Source organism: Belonocnema kinseyi, chromosome 7, assembly GCF_010883055.1.
Source record: "Belonocnema kinseyi isolate 2016_QV_RU_SX_M_011 chromosome 7, B_treatae_v1, whole genome shotgun sequence".
In the NCBI taxonomy this organism is placed as follows: Eukaryota; Metazoa; Arthropoda; class Insecta; order Hymenoptera; family Cynipidae; genus Belonocnema; species Belonocnema kinseyi.
Genome location: NC_046663.1, coordinates 36023382 through 36043263, shown reverse-complemented (window position 1 = coordinate 36043263; position 19882 = coordinate 36023382). Strand labels below are relative to the sequence as shown.

Here is a 19882-nt window from a genome sequence, read left to right as displayed (position 1 = left end):
ACGCCGTCAAGGGGGTCGCGGAATATTGAGTCTTGAATGTCTTTACAACAGGATTATTCTGGGTACAGCACATAGAGTTGCAAATGGAAGAGACCCTCTTTTGGTTGAGGATTTAGCAAATTTTTTTTAACAGCGTTTTTCAATTCAAATAATATGAGATCTTATATTTTTCTTTGTGAATTTATCTATTTTGGTTGAAAATACAACTATTTTGGTCGAAAGTCCAACTAGTTGTTTGCGAAATAACTTATGTGTTGTAACTTTGATTCTTTTGTTGAAAAGTTGCCTTTTTGGTTATTTTAGGTTTATTTTAGGTTTGAAAATATTTATTTTTGGTTTCAAAATTCATCTGTTCTGGTAAAAAAATGTCTGTAAAGATTTCAGATTTTTTTTAAAAATTTGACTTTTCTGGGTGAAAATTTAACTGTTTGGTTTAAAATTGAATTATTTTGTTAAAAATGTAGTTTTTCTGATTAGATATTTAAAGTTTAAAAAAATGAAAAATCATTTTTTTTTGAGAATCTATTTTGTTTCAAATTCATTTTTTTAGTAGTAAAAAAACAATAACTTGGCTGAAAACTAAGTTTTTTGTTTGAAATTTTACTCTGTTCTTGAAAATTTGTCTTTTTCGTTTGAAAATCGTAAAAAAATCAACCATTTTCTTAAAATTTAATTTTGTTGAAAATTCAACCATTTGTTTGAAAAGTAAAGAAAATTTGTATTGAAAATTTAACTACTTAGTTGAAAGTTGAACTGCTTTGTAAAAATTGCAGCTGTTTGGCTGAAGATTCATAATTTTAGTTTAGAATTTATCTATTTTGTTAAAAATTTCACTAATTATTTGCAACCTTGTTGTTTTGGTCAAAATTTTTTAAATATTTTGATAGAGGATTCAACGACTTGGTTAAAAGTTATATTGTCTTTAGAAATTTAACTAGTTTGTTAAAAAATCATATTTTTCGGTTTAAAAACTAACTTTTTATTTGCAAGTTTATATTTTTGTTGAGAAAATTGACTCATATGGTAGAAAAATGATGTCTTTTGTTAAAAATTAAACTATTTTCTAGAAAGTCCAACTATTTGGTTGACAAGTCACTTTTTAGATAAAAATTAAATTTTTGTCCTGAAAATTCAACTCTTTTGTGTAAAAGTGTTCTTTTTCGTTGAAAATTAATTTTTTCCGATAAAAAATGTCATATTTTTTGTTAAAAATACAACTGTTTGTTTAAAAAATATAAAAAGTTAAAAGCATTCTTTTCTACAGTCGTGCAAAAGTATTTTCAACTATTTTCTCACTAGAAAGTTAACTTGAAATTCACTATTACTCAATTTGGATTTTATTTCAAATATGCATTGTTTTTCACTGGTCAAAACATATTGTGTGTTTTTTATATACTTTAACTAATGCCTATTTTATTTTTAAATTAGGCTTTTATGAATGATCATTTTAGTTATTTTGATTTTTAATTGATAAACTAAGGGAAGAGAAAAAAGTAAATTTATAAGTAACTTGAAGTTCCTTTACCTAGTAACTTAAACTGGTAACTCAAAAAAAAACTTACCCATCACTGGTGTACAACATATTTGTGTAGGAATGGGATTATAGAAAAAAATGGAATTAAAACACTTGTAAAATAAAATAAAAAATTATTTTTATGCTTATATTGTCATGCACATTTTTAAAATAAAATTTTAAACAAATGAGTTACACATTTACTAAATACGAAATAACCTAGGAATAAATATATGAGAATGTTTTTTAAGAAGTTTGTAAAAAGGGTACAATATTAGATTTTTTCATAATTTCTTTCACGATTATAAATTCGTTGATACAATTTTTCTTTGGTTCATACGAGGAAAACAAACTGCGAAAATCAACAAATTAAGATTTATTCTCGCTGGATTTTTTGGTAGAGCTTACGTCATCTTTTGCTGGGTTTTTATTTGAAGACCTTGCGTAAAAATTGGGTTCATCATAAGGGTTGAAAGGTCGTTGATTTTCGTATCTGTCGTGTCCGTATGGTCGCTCACCGTATGGTCGGCCATAATTAATATCACCTGGACGATAATGTCCGCCTTGATGACTCTGGTAATCGCCATGGAAATTGCCTTGGGGTCTGCCGTAATAATTGTGGGGTAAAAAGTTCACTGGACCGTTGTTTGGTCTTCCCTGGAAAATCAATGTATTATTCATTCACGCTTTTATAAATATAATGTGATTCAACTTAAATTTTACACATAATTTACGATACAATTTTTTAAATTATATGAATATATTTATAAATTAAGTGTTTTTTGAAAAAGATCTCCTTTTGCTCCGCTGGGAATCGAATTAAAAAACTTTCGATTGCCGGTCGGGTGCATTCCAATTAAGCTACTAGAGGGATCGAAAGAAGAATCCTTTTTCAGAAGTACACGCATTATCATGTTTGGTGTTGCGATTCGAAATTTAAAAAAAATCTGCATTATCATTAGAAAATAACATAATTTCTTCACGTCTTTACAGACTAGATGGTGCTTTGAATTAATATTTTTTTAATCAAATTTTTTCCGTCTGTAAATACGTCAAGAATTTTTGTTATTCTTTGATAATAATACAAATTGCTTGAAAAATTAGACCCGTAAACCCTGTTATAATAATGCGTGTATTGGTTTACGACAAACTATCTTCAAACGATTTAAAAATAATTAAAACTTGAAAGATATTTTTTGAATTTTGTAAGGTTTCAAGAAAATGAAAAAATTAGAAAATTAATTTTCAGACAATATTTAAAAATATTTACAAAGGTTTAAAAAGATTTATAAAATTATTAAAGAAAAATCTAAATGATTTTAAGACAATTTTTTCCATTTTTCAGAATTAAAAAAAACGTGAAAAATTTAATAATTTAAAAATATGAGAAGGTTTGAAAATTTTGAAAGGATTACAAAAAGAATTTTCTAACGATTAATTAGTATAAGGTTTAAAAAAAAAAAGATTCAATTTGGTAAGATTCAAACATGAAAAAAAATTTAAGAAACATTTATAAGATTTGAAGAGATTCAAAAACAATATTAAACTGTAAAAGATTTTTCAAAATTCAGATTTTTTGAAAAGATTTCAAACCAAAACTTTAAAAGCTAGAAAAGAATTTTGAAATGTTTCAAGTGAATAAACAAATTTTCTTAAAATACCTAGGACAATTTGGAAGATTTCAAAGAAATTTTTTACATTTTGAATGATTTTTTAAAATTTCAAGAAATCTTCGAGTCAGCTAAAAATATTCTTGGAAATTTAAGAGGTTTTGAATACATTAAAAATAATTAAAAATTTTAAAGCATTTCCCAAAACGTATCGAATATTTTTTTAATTTCTTCCAAACTTTAAAAGTTCTAAATATCTTTTGAAAAGGCTGGAAGTTTTCCTAATATTTTGTAAAATCCTGTCGACTAAATTTTAAAAAAATGAAGATTATTTTTTGGCTTATCTGAAATATTCAAAAATCTTTTGTAATTTTTTTAAGAATCTTATCAAAATGATAATATTATAAGTTTAAGAACAAACTGATAATACTTCTTTAAAATGTAAAATATTTTAAAAAATGCAAATTTTTATTAAACATTTTAAACCATAACTTTAGAAGCTTTAAAAGAATTTTGAAAGGTTTCAAGTTAATAAACAAATTTTCTTAAAATATCTAGGACAATTTGGAAGATCTCAAGGAAATTTGTTACCTTTTGAATGTTTTTTTAAATTTCCCGAAAAATGTAAGTCACCTAAAAATATTTTTAGAAATTTAAGAGGTTTTAAATATATTAAAAATAATTAAAAATTTTGAAACATTCCCGAACATGTATCAAATATTTTTTATTTCTTCCAAACTTCAAAAGTCCTAAATATCTTTTAAAAAGGTTCGAATTTTTCCTAATATTTTGTAAAATCCTGTCAAATAACATTTTTTTAAATTAAAAATCTTTCTTCTCTTATCTGAAATATTTAAAAATCTTTTCTAATCTTGTCAAGAATGTTATAAAATTTATAATAATATAAGTTGAAGAAAAAACTGATAATAGTTATTTCCTTGTAAGTAATTTAAATAGCTGTGTGATTAAAGAAAATATTTCAAAATCATTCAAACAGAGTTGTTGACTAAGGTATGGAAACCAATTTTTCTTAAATAAAGTTAATCTCCGAACTTCTTATAAAATTGTGCCTACAGAAAGGATCCCTAAATTTATTTAAATTTCCGAAATATTTAGGAAATTTTCCCTACAGTTTGTTAGAAAAATTCCCTAATTTGTAATTCCCAATTTTTTTCTAAAATTTGTCTTACTTTCTTGGGTAAAATTTTCTATATTTTGGAATTATTAGCTTCTAGTAAGTTTTCGGAAATATCAATGAAAAATCTCTTACAATGTAATTAACTACTAAGATGTGTCGTGCCTAGTTTTTTTTACTGAGCATACTTAAAATAGAATGAGGCTGAATAAAAATTTTTTGTTGGCTCAACTATAGAATATGGTTATTATATGTATGACGAAATATTTGGATCACCCAATTAATTTTTGTTGTTGTTGAAATCAAATCATTTGCTGGATGGAGTATTTGGTAAGCTAAAAAAAACTTTTGTTGGGTTTATCAAATATTTTGCTGAATGAACCAAATACTCCATCTGTCAGCAGATTTGGTCCAAACAACCGAAAACTTATGTAAAAAAAAAACATTTTTCTTGGTTCAACAAAATTCTTCTTCCAGGTGAACCCAGAAAAATAATTTTCTTCATTTAACAAAATCGGTTTGTCGGCCGCATTTGATTCATTAAGAAAAAAATGTTGCATATTTCCACAATATTTTCGTTTGTTGACCAAATTCGTTTAGTCCAACCAATCAAAGTTTCTGATTGAATCGTTTTGTCGAAGCTAGAAAATATTTGATTAATTTAACCAAATTTTTTGGTTGGATCTACTAAATGATCGAATAGACTATTTTATTAGAATCAACAAAAATATTTGGCTGAGTCGACCAAAATTTTACGTTAAAAGCATCTTAAAAGTGATTGACTTTCGCCAACTTGGTACGATCGCGTACTTAAAATCAACATGACAGTCCACGTTCGAGAGTTTGTAGCTTCGCGAAAAAAACATAAAAATTTTTGATTTCAGTGAACCTTATCAAAATAAGTGACTTAGAAACAATTGGAATTAAGTGATGATGTGAAAAATACGTAAGATTACTCGAATCTTTGTGTGTGCCTGTATGATTGCGTGAATAGATGTTTGTATAAAAAGAAAGAGAGCATATTTTTTATTAAATTAAGAAAGGATCCAGCACAATTTATATTTCAAATAATTTGAATTAACTAAAATATTCTCTTGTATCGAGTAAACTCTTTGCTTGGATTAATCGAAAGTTTTATTTAGGCGAACCAAAATATATGCTAGTATTAACCAAAAGATATAGTATAATCAAAAAAAATTAACTAACCAAAAAACTGTCTTGGGTCAACCAAATATTTTTTTGTCTATATAATAAACATATTCTAAGGTTGATTCAACGAAAATTTTGTTTCTCCAACCAACTTTTTTCTGGGTGTATAGAAAATGAGAAATTTAACAATGGTCTTTGTGTTTCTTTTTACATTTCTATTCCGTTATTACTCTGCTTTTATGAAAAGTCTTTCATAAATGCTATTGCTTTATTGCATTCATATTGAAATGCTCATTTGAATGAAGGTTTTTCAGTTCTCATTTTTCAAAGAGGAGGGTGCTTTGTAAAAGGTTGATGCTTCACTTTTGTGCAGAAATTGAGAGATAAAGACGGAAAAATATGAAGTAAAATTTGGAATAATATGCCAAGAAGATAAATCCAGCGCTGTTGAATCTACAGCATATAGTAAATTACTGCCTATAAGCTTATAAGCGTATAAGCCTCTTCAGTCACACTTACCGGATAAGACGCGTGGGAGACCTGACTGGGATTTCCTGCAGGCGTCAGACTAGGAAACTTGTTGCTGTTGTAACAGCAGTACCGCTTACCTTTCGAGCATGAGCCCTAGGGACGTAAAACAGTTTCATATATTCCTACCATTTTTCACGGCAAATTTCAATGGAGTGCAGTATGTGCCTTGGGGACCTGCCCCGGATTTCCACTCCACATATTGAGCAATCCGCAAATACTGCTCCTAAATTGCTTCATCTGTTAAGGCATTCTGATGATTAATTTATACCCATCTCTATATTAGCTATTAAATATGCAATACTATTATAAATTCAGTTATTAATTTTTTAGGTCTAGAAATTAATTCAGTGCCTTTACTTTAATGTCTTGAAACTCTTGGTTAAATTCAAATTTTCTCCCACCGTACGGCAGCTTTAAAAGCCGAACCTTAAGGTCATGGGACGAGTGGGTCACGTAGAAAAAAATTATTGACAAGAAAAATTTTTTTCACAATTATTAAAATTTAGGACCAGATACAGATTTCTTAGTGCTTCTTATTTATTGTCCCAATTTTTCGACTCGATCTTGTGCTTCTGTGGAAATAGGTTAGGAAATCAAAACAGTGTCGGTAAGGTGGAAATCTAGTCACGTGACCCATTCATCACATGGCCTTAAGAGACCGTATTGAAATGACGTAACATTTCAGGGGGGGGGGGGTCGAGACCTTTTTTACGATTTATTACGGAAGGGGGGAGGGGTCCTTCACTCATGTACGTAATTTTTTTAAATTCGCAAAAACTTACTCCTGAAGATTACCTTTCTAGTTATAAATTTTATTATTTGGTAGAAAATTTAACAATTTTCTTAAAAAGCATCCTTTTTACTTGCAAAATTAATTGCTTTGTTAAGAATTCGTCTTTTTGGAAATATTTGGAATTTTAGAAATATTCCATCTTTCTTGGATAAAAATGCAACTGTTTTTTTGAAAATTCAATTATTTGCTAGGAAAATTACTTTTTGTTTAAAGTTCGTATTTTTGTGTTGAAAAGTCAAGTTAAATATTTTTGGACGAAAATTCTACTCTTCTTTTTTAGAATTTGTCTTCTTGATTTAAAATTCACCTGTTTTAGTAGAATTTTCATCTTTCTTGGATAAAAATGCAAGGATTTGCTTGAAAATTCAACAATTTTGTTCGAAAGCCATACTTTTTGCTAAAAGTTCTGCTTTTTTGTTGAAAACCTAACTATTTCAAAAGAAAATTTAATTTTCGTTATATTTAATATTTTAGTTATGAAAAGAGAACTATTTCTGTTGACTTTTTTTTTAAATTGAAAATTCATATGGTTTACAAGAAATTTCTTATTTTTGTATGAAGATGCAACTGTTTGGTTGAAAATTAAAATATTTGGTTAAATAGTCATTATTATTCGTACAAAATTCTACTGTTTTGTTAATATTTTAACTATTTCGTAGAAACTTTACCTTTTGTTAAAAATGTGTATTTTGGTGTTGAAAATTGCACTGAAATCTTTTCTGGATAAAAGTTGAACAAAAAAAAAATGTTTGTCATTTTTTATTCCAATTTCATCTGTTTTAGTACGCATTTAATATTTTTTGAATATAAATAGAATTATTTGGTCAGGAATTACAGTTTTTTAAGCAAATCTCTATTTGTTAAAAATTAGAAGGAATGTATTAAAATGATGTAATTATTCAACAAAAAGTAGTTTAGGATATCAATTTAAGAGAAAATTAGACATCTATAGCTCAATTTTTAGAAATTTTGTAAATGGAAAATAATTAATTGTTTAAATAATAATAAAATGTTAAAAAAATGTAATACTTCAAGCAATTACTACTAATTACATTTCAATTTGGAAAATTGAAACTGGTCAATTATTTGTCAACTGGTCAACTGTCAACTGGTAATTATTTTCATGAAAACGACAGAAATTGCTAAAAATTAACAATAATACGTAAAAGTGTTTATTTTTCTATTTTTGGGTCATATTAGGGGCGACGTAGGGGGGGGGGGCAGGGAGGGCAGAATAAATTTTTCGAAATGGAAACTTGGGGGAGGGGGAGGAGGGTCTTGCACTTGAGAGGTTTATTGCGCTTGAAAATTTCCTAATCATGGCTAAAATGAAAACAAATTGTCGAGCTTTTTCCCTATTTATACGCAAATACCGCTGAAATTTACAACAAAAAATCCGAATTATTTTTGCCAAGATGTCTCAAAACTAGAAACCTAAAGCTTTAAAATTCTTTTTTTAAGACCTTGATACGACTATTTTACACTGAGATACAGCATCCTAAAAAATTACTAAAAATTCGGAAAATCTTCTTGACCCTTTAATTTTTTCTATTAATGTAATAGATGGCGGCCTTGCGGACTTCAACTCGAAAATCGTTAGTGAATACAATGGTGCGCGACAAGTAAAATTTAAGACACTGCATTCTTTTTGCATTAGAATTGAGAAAAAAAATTCAGCTGAGGCGAACGCAATTATTTAGCCGGCATGAAAAGGTGCGGTCACTCATAAAACGTGTGAAAAGTGGTGCTAAAGATTTTACATCAATAGTGAATTTTTAATTGGAATGTAAAAAGAATGCAGTGTCACATATGCTGATTGTCTGGCGATTTTGTATGCACTAATTATTTTTGAGTTTGAGTCCGCAGGGCCGCCACCAAGAGTTACAATACATCAAAGTATAGGCTATTATTAAAGAAAAAGTCAATGTAAAAAAATCTAAGTATAGTAACTTACTATTTTCAGACTTCACACTTCTTCCTTAATTTCTATCATTTCCCCCTTTTGAAAAAAGCCTTTTATTTCTTTCTTTTAATAAACTTCCAATTTGGGGGGAGGGGTTTGCTTAAATGCTAACTTAGTAGAATCCAATAAGAAAATAATAAGATTTTTGATTGAGAATATATTTTTTTGTTGAAAAATTAACTTTTTTCTACAAAATACGAACATTTGGTTGAAAATTGATCTTGTTTGGTTAAAAATGTATATGATACAAATTAAGCTATTTTGTTGAAAATGTAATTTTTTTTAACAATACGCATTTTGTTAAGAATTAATCTTTTTTTTTAATTAAAAATTTAACAACTTTCTTTGACATTCATCTTTTTGGATAAAAAGTTCAATTTTATTTTAGTAGAAATGTCAACTATTTGCTGGAAAATTAACGCTTTTTGTTGAAAATTCTTATTTTCGGGTTGAAAATTCGACTGCTTTGTAGAAAAATCGTCTTCTGGGAATGAAAATTCAATTAGTCGGTCAAAAGATTATTTTTTTCATTGATAATTTATATTTTTTAGCCGGAAATTAAACTATTTGGTTAAGAATTAAAATTTTAATACAAGATTCATATTTTCGAGATGAAAATTAGTCTTTTTTTTCGAAAATTCAACTGTCTTGTTTGACATTCTTCTTTCTGGTAAGAAAATTGAAATATTTTGGTAGAGATTCCAACTATTTGTTTGGAAATTAACTTTTCTTCTGTAAAAAATTTGCCAGTTCGGTCATTTTCGTATTGAAAATTCATATATTCGAGTGAAAATTAAACTATTTTGTTGCAAATTCGTCTTTTTAGGTCAAAGGTTCAATTTTTTAAATAAAAACTTCGTATCTTTTACTTGAAAATATTAGAGTTTAGTAAAAAATTAAACCATTTTCTTGCAATTAACATGTTTTCATAGAAAATTCATGCAAATTAAATTTCTTCCTGAATTTTGTTGAAAATAAATATTTGTAGGTTAAAAGTTTAATTTTTGTTATACAAAGAAAGTCTTTTTTGCTTTGAAATTTAACAATTAAAAAAAATTGAACTAATTTCTTGAGAATTCATATTTTCAGGTTTTTTTGAAGATCAACTTTTCCCTTGAATTTTGTTTAAAATGAATATTTTGAGCGTGAAAATTTAAGAATTTGGTAGAAAATTCAAGTATTGGGTTAAAAATATTTTTTTTTTGAAAATCTGTTATTTTGGCTTAAAAATTTAAAAATTTGTTTTAAAATTCTACTATTTAGTTTAAAATTAACTTTCTTGTTAAAAATTGAACTCTTTTATTAAACATTTTTTTTGGGTAGAATTTCCAATTTTTAAATAGAAAATTCGTCTTTTTGTTCTAAAAATGTAAAAATATTGTAGAGCAGATAAGTATTTGGTTACTTTGTTAAAAAATATCGTTTGTTTGAATATTCATCTTTTTAGTTTGAAAATTCACCTTTATCGTTAAAAATTGATTTATTTTGTTTAAAATTCGTTTTTCTTCTTAATCAAAAGTTATTCTTTTTAACTGAAGAAAACTCAACAATACTGTTCTTGATTAAAAATTTATCTTTCTTAGACAAAAATTCAACGATTTGTTTGAAAATACATGTATTTTGTTGAAAATGCACCTCTTTGGCAAACAATAATCTTTCTGAATAAAGATTAATCTTTTTGATTGAAAATACCTTTATTTGGTTATAAATTAACCTATTTCCTAAAATACCATATATTTCGAATTTAAATCTAAAGAATTTAAAGCATTTTCCATTGATTTCAATATTTTACTCACAATAATATCATTAAAAAGAATTTATTCCTCTATTAGTACCCTATTTTCGTGAAAAATCGTCCTATTTCGAATATTTTGAGAGTATTTTGTACTGCGAAGTCTGTATTCATTAATATTTAAGTCATTGTGATATAATTTCGAATGAAATTAAGCGTTGAACTAAAAAATTATTCTATTTATTTTTTAAGAATTTTTAATTATAAACTTTGCAGGGATACGAAAGAAATAATTTGATCAATGAAAAATCCATTTGGAATCTTGTAGTCGGGTCACGTAATAGATTGTCAGTATAAGCTGGATGCTGATATCATTTAGACATTAGGTCGTAAGCCACATTGTCTGGAGTTATAGTCAGAAAATGTGTCGTAGAAAAAATTGATAAAAACTTACGAAACTCAAACCAGTGGAGGGACAGTTGAAACTATAGCCACATTTGCAAGTTTCGAAGTCTTGATAATGGGGACCACCTGGTTCGTATAAATCACCCTTCACTCCACTACCATTTGGCCTAAAAAATATGCATTTTTTACAATTGTTTTTGAGATAAAATAAATATAAATTTCATTACTTAAAAAATTATTCAAATTTACATTACCCAATGGGATGGGCCGAAAAACAAAATTAGGGAATTTTCTATTGTTGAATTTTTATGCATATCAAATGGAAATTTGTTCGAATCAATAAAAAAATTAATCCTTTTTCTTATTTTGGAAAAAGGTTTTTAGAGGTGGCGCAAGCTCCATGAAGTTTAACGCGTATTTTTCCCATAACATGTTTTTTTTTAATTTCATTCAGAATCATCGATATTAGCTGGATTGAGTTAAAACTTAATATTTCTCGTCTAAAATAGCCATAAAATAAAAATAAAATACTACTTTTAAAATATCACCCTCTTAAGTATGTTTTATAGGGTCCTAAAAGACAACTCACAAGTGAAAAAATAGGTTCTGTAAGTTTTTGGGGCTAATTACGATTTTTTTTTGAATTAAAAAAAAATACAAATTGTTTCTAATACGTGAAAGACTACTTTGTACTGATAATAAGATATTTTAATAAATTTTATAAGAAATTTAATACAGTTTTTAGCCATTTAATTTTAGAATATTGATAGAAAGTCACGCTTTTTAAAAAATATCCACAGTTTACTCAATTTTCAATTGAAGTGAGTTAAATTATTAATAGTTAAAATGAATAATTATTATTAATAATAATATTGAATATCAACAATGTTTGAAAGCTGTTTCTTTTGGAAGCCTTTAGTTTTTCTTCGGCTTTTTAGTTTTAAACAAATAATAAGTGAACCTCATCAAGATTCATGTTTTAAGTAGTTTTGTACTTTTTTTAATAGCTAAAAAGCAATAGAAATTTGTTTAAATAATCATTTTTGATATGTTAAATTAAATTATAAATCACTTAAAGTTAAAATTAGATAAGCAGTTGAAATTCTGTGAAAAACCGCAACTTATAGCATTATACGTGGATAATATTATTAACAATAATAATAAATTGTTTACACAATTCTTTTTGTTAAAATTATAAAACCATTGCCCCACTCTTATTAAATATTGAATACAAAGTGGAAAAACTCCGAAAAAACACAACTTACTATCTCTATGCTAAGAGAAAATTACTAAAAAAAATAATTTGCTTATAAAATTATTTTTGTTAACTCGAATAAATACTACTTCACTCTAATAAAAAAATAGATCAGAAATCTGAAAAAGGCAACTATTATGTATTAATAAAAAATAAGATAGCTATAATCAATAATATATTCTTTAAACAATTATATTTGCTGTATTAAATTAAATAATAAATCACTCCACGCGAGTCTCTATCTCTATTTTAAGATAAAATTACTAAAATAAACCATTTGTTTAAATAAATAAATAAAAAACCGCGTTTTTCTATCTGTATTCTAAGAGAAAATTGCTAAAAACAATAATAAAATATCTAATAAATTTATTTTAACATCTAATTATCAGTAAAAATGTGGTGTTTCTTGTATTAAAAACAATTTGTATTTTTAAAAACCGCAAAAAATCACAATTAGCGCTAAGAATTCGCAAAACCTATTTTTTCACTTATGAGATTTCTTTGGGAAACTATAAAACAGACTTATGGGGGTGATATTTAAAAAGTAACATTTTATTTATATTCTATAGCTAATTGTGAGAAGAAATGTTGTGTTTCAGTTCGATTAAACAAAAATTGACATTTCTGAATAAAATTTACAGAAACGTCTTTTTTGTCTTATGGAAAATACGTGTTAAGCTTCAGGGGGCTGGCGCTATCTATAAATATAATTTTTTTAAACAAAAAAAAACGGATTTATTTTTGTGTGAATTTAAAAAAATTTTCGGGTGATATGAATGCAAATTTGAAAAAAAATTCCAATGCATGTTAGGACCACCCTCATAAAAACCCTGAAAAAGTATAATTAATTTGGTGTCACATGATAAATGCTTCCAACTTGCGCGTTCAAAAATGATTATTTCCATTGTTTTCAGATTTTTATTCGTAAATTTTGTATATTAACCATATGTAAAACATGTATTCTATGTCAAATTTTTGTATGTATCTCTATAGATGTTTATTTGTCGTTCTCTATGCCGTAATTTATGTTTAATTGATCTCTGATTAAAAAAAAGTAATCAACAGGAAAAATAAGATAAGTCTGGAAATTTTTGTTAAATTAAATTTATTTCATTGTTCATTTTTATCTTCAAAAAGTCGCCAGATGTCACAAATTTCATTTAGAGTCGGCCGAAAAAAGATAATGTACAAAAATAAAAAACTTAGATTTTAAAAATGCAATGTGTTTACATTTATGATTTCCCAGACTTACTCATTTTTGTTCTGATGTATTTTCACAAGTAGGAGAGCTTTAAACAGCTAAATAAATGATCTCGTCATTTCTGCATATTTTTAAATGTTTTTTTTTAAAATCCGGAGTTCAATAAACATAAATTAAAGCCTAGAGAAAGGTTTACGATCTCCAGAACTATAGAAAAATTAACATACCTAAAAATATCAAACCTTTGCACCAATTTAAATTTTCATAATTTTGTTTTTTCGACCCATCCTATTATCTAAGTATTAATATCCATATTAGCAGTGTTTTATAATCCGTAATATCAATACTCGTATAAACCAGTAAAGATATATAATCTATTTATTCCACTAATTTTCACGAATACTTTATACTAATGGACCATATAAATAAGAAAATACGTTAATTTGTAAAACATTAGTTGGACTTTGCTTTTTCTACCTGTTGACGATGCCTGTTGGACCACCAGGTCCCACCAGAATTTCTTCTCTATTTAGGCCATTAAATGGTGGTCTTATGGGCCCATTTCCTTGAACATAAGATCCTTGATACTGTGGTCTGTAGTTATCGTAGGGATTATTTCCTTGATGATAATTTTCGTTTCCATTATGTTCGTTAACTAGGTACCTATTTGAAAAAATACAAAATTACCCATAAAAATTGTAATGCTTATTAATAAGAATAAAATCAATTTGAAAAAAATTCCAGCAATAAAACTATTAGGTTGATTCACGAATTGGCAGAAAACTTGAAGTCCCGGCATTAAAAAAATTGCATTAAAAGTCTTCCCGTTTTTAAAAATCAGTCAATACTTGTTATCATCCTTATAAAATTCGTCAAATTCCTTTTATTCAAATTCGATTTCCTTAATTTATTATGAAAACTCCCGAAAATGCAGGTAGGATAGAATAGAATCAGATAGAAATGGATAGAATAGGTTGAGATTACATCGTATATGGACGAATATTAACGGATAGGAACGAATAGGATTGGGTAGAATCGGATAAAATCAGGTAGAATCGAATAGAATCGGACAGGATCGGGTGGGGGCGAGGATTCAGATAAGATTTGATAGAATCGGATAGGATAGAATATGAACGAAAAGGAAAAATGAATAAAAAGAAATAATAAACCATGGATAGAATCGGACAGGATCGGACAAGAATGGATAGGATCGGATGGGATCGTATCGTATCGAGTTGGATAGGGTCATATAGAATCAAATACATTGGGACAGGATTGGATATATTAGGATAGAAACATATATGATCGAATAGGATTAAATAGAATAGGATTGGATCGGATTGAATAGATTTTGATAGGATCCGATAGGGTTGGTACAGGATCAAACTTTGAATAATTTTTTAATATAAGTGAAAAAGTCTAAAGAAAGTGGAGTAATGATATATTTAGGAAATTTTGTGATCATTGTCGCTGAAAACGTTAATGGATTTTTATTACTTGAAGTAATACTCTTGCTTAGTTAATTAGAAACTTTTCAATTGTTTACTAAATTATTATTAATTAATACGTCTTTTCGCTGGAAATTAGTGTATAAAAAAGTCATTTTAATATAAAATCATAAAGTTTCGAAGAAGAATCCAAATTTAAAAAAACTTACGGTTTTATTAGTATTTTTCACCGGAAATTAGCAATTTTACATACAAATCATCATAAAGACTTCGAATTAAAAAAAAATGATAATAATCCAATATTCTTAGATTTTTAGGGTTCGTCATTTTTAATAGTTTAAGGATACGTGAGCGTTTGAAAACAAAACTTGATATTTTCAAACAAAAATAATTACACTTCCAAGGTTTTTAATTTTTAAACAGTTTTAGGCTTTATTTATGGTTTTCACAGGGAATCGGTTTTCTTATAAAAAAATAAAAATAAATAAAAATAATAAAATTTCAAAGTGTTTTCTATTGGAAATTGGCACTTTTGAAACAAAAGTTTCACTCTGCATATATTAGGTATTAATTCCTAAGTTAAGATACCGATTTTTATGATTTATCAAAAATATTTTCCTCATTGCTTGTTTTGGGTTTAAAAATATATCTTTTGGTAGAAATGTTTTTTTTTTGGTTAAAAATACAATTTTTTAGATGCAAATGTACCTTTTTTACTTAACAATTAAAATATATGGTTGAAAATTCGTCTTTTTTGTTCGATTTTAACTGTTTTTTATTCAAAATAAAAATATTTTTTAATTGAAATATCTACTATGACATTTTTTGTTGAAAATTCAACTATTTATTTATTTCAACTAATCTAACTCCTTGTTAGAAAATTTTTTTTTTTTTGTTAAAGATTTATCTCTTTGGTTAAAACTTAATTTATAAACTAATAACTTAACTACTTAATTTTTGGTTGAAAATTATCTTTTTAGTTGAAAATTAAATTATTTGGTCGAAAAGTCACCTTTTTTTGAAAACTCGTCTTTTTAGGCAGAAAATAAATCTTCTTGTTTGAAAATCAATCTGTTTTCGTTGAGGATTCAGCTATTTTGTTGAAAAATCGTATTTTTGGTTGAATTTAACTATTTTTTATTCAAAATAAAAATAGTTTTTGGTTGAAAATTCAACTATTTGCCTGAACATGAAACAGATTTGTTGAAATTCATTTTTTTGTAAAGATTCATCTTTTTGGTTTAAAATTTAACAGCTTTTTTGAAAATTCGTTTCCTTTTTGGAAAAATTAATTTTTTTTTTAAATGAAAATTTAACTATTTCATTTGTAGTTAAGAAATTCACTTTTTTCATAATGAATGTATTCTTTTTAAACTTGTCTTTTTTGGGTAAAAATTAACCTTCTTGGTTGAACATTTATCTCTTTGGTTAACATTTTTTATTTTTTGGTTGAAAATCAATAGTTTTTAATAAAAATTTAATTTTTCCATTTTTGGTTGAAAATATAATATTTTTATATTGCTGAAAATTCAGCTATTTGGTTGATAATTCATGTATTTAAAAAAAGTCGTTTTTTTGGTAAAGGATTAATCTTCTCGGTTGAAAATTCTTCTTTTGTTATTGTAAATTCAACTGCTTGTTTGATAATAATTTTTGATTCTTTGTTTAAGATTTACAGTTTTAGTTAAAAAGTCATCTCTTTGATTGAAAATTCGTTCTTTTTGCAGTTGAAAATTAATTTCTTGAAATGAAAATTTAAATATTCTAATTGGGGTTATAAATGAGTCTTTCTTAGTTGAAAATTTCACTATTTGGAAGAAAGTTGAACTGCTTTGTTCAAAATTTGTTTGTTTGTTAAAGACTCTTTTACTTGACTGAAAAGTGAATTAATTTGTTGAAAAATTCATATTTTTCAGTTAAAAACTCATTTTTTTAAAACTAAAAGTTTAATGATTCTATTGGTCTTTTTTTAATCAAAAGCCTAACTATTTGGTAAAAAATCCATTGGATATCTTAATAGATTAAAAAAAATTAAAGTTCTGAAATAAAGAAATATTTTTAATAGAAGAGCGCAACGTGGCTTACCAAACACTACTTACTCTACTGAACCTCTACCCCGTTCATTCTTATATCTGTCGTAAAAATTCTTTTCATGTTTCTTCTAGCAGGGTCGCCACTGACTGGGAAAAACTGTTTGGTAAAAAGTTTATGTACTTTGTCTAAACTATTTTTTGGGTTGAATATTACTTCTCTTCGTAGAAATTTCATCTTTCTAGTTTTTTGGATAAAAATACAATTGTTTGCTTGAACATTAATCTATTTTGTTTGAGGATTGAACTATTTTGTTGGAAATTCGATTTCTTTGTTAAATTTTTTAAAAATCTAAAATACAAATATTTTTTAGGTAAAGTATTAACGATTTCATTGTTTTGCCAGGCTTTATATTTTTTTCTTAAAAATTCAAATTCTTTAAAATTATTTTAGATAATAGATACTATGCCGTAAAAGATTAATGATTCTTTAGATGGCAACTCATCGTTTAGATAGTTGTTAATTTATTACTTCTTAACCTTACAGAAAACTTCAAGGGCGTCTAGTTATTTGAGGAATTTATGTTTCTTATAAAGTTTTAAGATATAAAAAATGATTTCTTTATTTTTTATCATTTTGACTTTTGAAATTTAGTTCCTATATTTCGATTGAAATTTCAATAATTATTATTTATTTTACGATAAGCCTCTTTTAGATTGAGATTATTCAAGAATAACCAAAAACTCCTTTTTCTACTGAAAGGTTTTTTCCCGGGATTTTCAGTGAAGGTATCTATTATTTTATGTGTGTGTGGGGGGGGGGGGGATTTAACCTATAAATGCCAAGACAAATTCATAGAATGTCTTCATAGTTTTATAGAAATAGCAATTCAATTGATGAAATAAAAAAGAAATATTTCCAATAAATGAGCGCAAAGTGACTTACCAAACACCACCTAATCTACTGAGTCTCTTCCCCATTCATTCTTAAATCAGTCGTAAAAATGATGTTGATAATTTTTTTAGCACGGTGGCCACTCACTGGGAAAAACTGTTTGGTAAAAAATTCATGTACTTTGTCTAAAATATTTTTTTAATTGAATATTATTTCTCTTCGTAGAAATTTCATCTTTTTAGTTGTTTGGCTGAAAAGACCACTGTTTGCTTGAACATTAATCTATTTTGTTTGGGATTCAACTATTTTGTAGTAAATTCGACTTTTTTGTAATTTTTTTTTTTAATCTAAAAGATACATATTTTTTAGTTAAAGTATTAACTATTTCATTACCTGTTAAGGCTGCATCTTTTTTTCTTGAGAATTCAACTTTTATTTGATTATTTTAGATAATAGATACTATGACATACAAGATTAATTATTCTTTAAATGGCAACTCATCGTTTACATAGTTGTTAATTTATTTTTTCTTAACCTTACAAAAAACGTAATGGGCGTCTAGTTATTTTAGGAATACATGTTTATTATAAATTTCTAAGATTTAAAAATTGATTCATGATTTTTTTTTATCATTTTGACTTCCAACTTGAAATTTAGTTCCTATATTTCGATCAAAAATTCAATAATTATTGTTTATTTTGCGATAAGCCTTTTTTAGATTCAGGGTATTCAAGAATAACCAAAAACTCCTTTTTCTACTGGAAGATTTTTTCCCGGAATTTCTAATGAAGTTATCTATTATTTTGTGTGGGTGGGGGGGGGGGGGCGATTTAACCTATAGTATCTTATAGACAAAAAATTGTTTACATTTTAATGCTTTATTTATTTTTACTGGAAAATTCGCTCATAAAAATTCTCCATTAGAGCTGAATTCAAGACAGCAATGATGTAAAATCTTTTCTCCTCGTAAAAATAAAATGAAACTTTTCAGAGTAGAAATATCAAATTAAATTTACACGATTGCTACAAGCCAGGAAATTCCGGATAGTCAAGGAACTTAAAACTGAAATTTTCATCTTACCCTTTTCCCATTTGAGATACCGCACGACTTAATCGCCCCCCTCCCCCGCCTACACTCCCATAAAATCTTCCGAAGATTTTATAAACTTTGGGAGTGAACCTTCACATAAATTCTATAATAAAACGAAAATAAAACCTTAATAAACTTATATTTATAAAAGAAAATGTGTCGTACAAACGTGTGATATTATAATTCTTTTATTTTATGATTCTCTTAGTTGAGAAATCATCTTATGCTTAGAAAAAAATTTATTATCAATTAATTAATTAAGTTTTATTATGTTCAATCAATTAATTCAATTACTGGATCATAAATTAACTTTCTCGTTGATGACTCAACCCTCTTGTTAAAAATTTGTCTTCTTAGTTTAAAAATGTATCTCTTGTCGTAGACATTTCTGAATTTTTTGTTACTTTTGGTTAAAAGTTGAATTTTTTCTTGAAAATTCATCTATTTGGTGGAAAATTCGTTCTTTTTTTGTGGTAGAATATTAATCTACTTCAGGAAAAATGCATCTTTTCTTGAAAATTAATTACTTTCATTTAAATTAATCTATTTGTTGAGAACGGATTTTTATACTGAAAACATAACTATTTCATTTTTGGTAGAAAACCAATCTTTTTTAATAGTTCTTCATTTTTTGGGCCAAACTTCAACTATTTGGTTAGAAATTCAATATTCCGGTCACGTTGAACTATTTTCTCAAAAATTAATGTATTTTTTAAAATACATAATTTTTGGTCGAAAATTCATTTCCTTGATTGGAAAATCAACTGAAAATTTAATTACTGGATTGTTTATATATTACATAACGCCTTTTTCGCTTGCTTATGTTGTTGCATTATTTTTAACTTCCAAACTATTTTATTGTCGTCTCTATTCAAATACAAAAAAATCTTGTTACTTAATTTTTGAACGATTCATATTCCATTTTTATAAAAATCGATATTTTTAAAATTTTACTATTTGGTTAAAACGTAACATGTTGCTTAAAATTTCACTGGTTTATGGAAAATTCAACATAATGGCATGGCAATTTAATATTTCTTCTTTATTCATAATGTGTCCCCTAAGGGTTTACATGACTTCCATTCCTTACAATCTTTCCGTTTACATCTATATATTTTTTACAATCTTATCC

The 19882-nt window shown here is 26.4% G+C and overlaps 2 protein-coding genes across 2 annotated transcripts in view; one reads left to right on the top strand and one right to left on the bottom strand.

The window, feature by feature from the left end:
* LOC117177421 overlaps positions 1–19882 on the top strand; it is a 164437-nt gene that overhangs the window by 27622 nt on the left and 116933 nt on the right. The gene's annotated exons all lie outside the window — the stretch shown is intronic.
* LOC117177422 overlaps positions 1732–19882 on the bottom strand; it is a 22270-nt gene continuing 4119 nt past the window's right edge. The window contains exons 2-5 of the mRNA XM_033368094.1: positions 13765–13950; positions 10881–10998; positions 5927–6031; positions 1732–2170 (exon numbers count right to left, since the gene is read on the bottom strand). Of these exons, the coding sequence (XP_033223985.1) occupies positions 1883–2170; positions 5927–6031; positions 10881–10998; positions 13765–13950 (697 nt within the window). The 3' untranslated portion in view covers positions 1732–1882. The remainder of the gene's footprint in view (positions 2171–5926; positions 6032–10880; positions 10999–13764; positions 13951–19882) is intronic.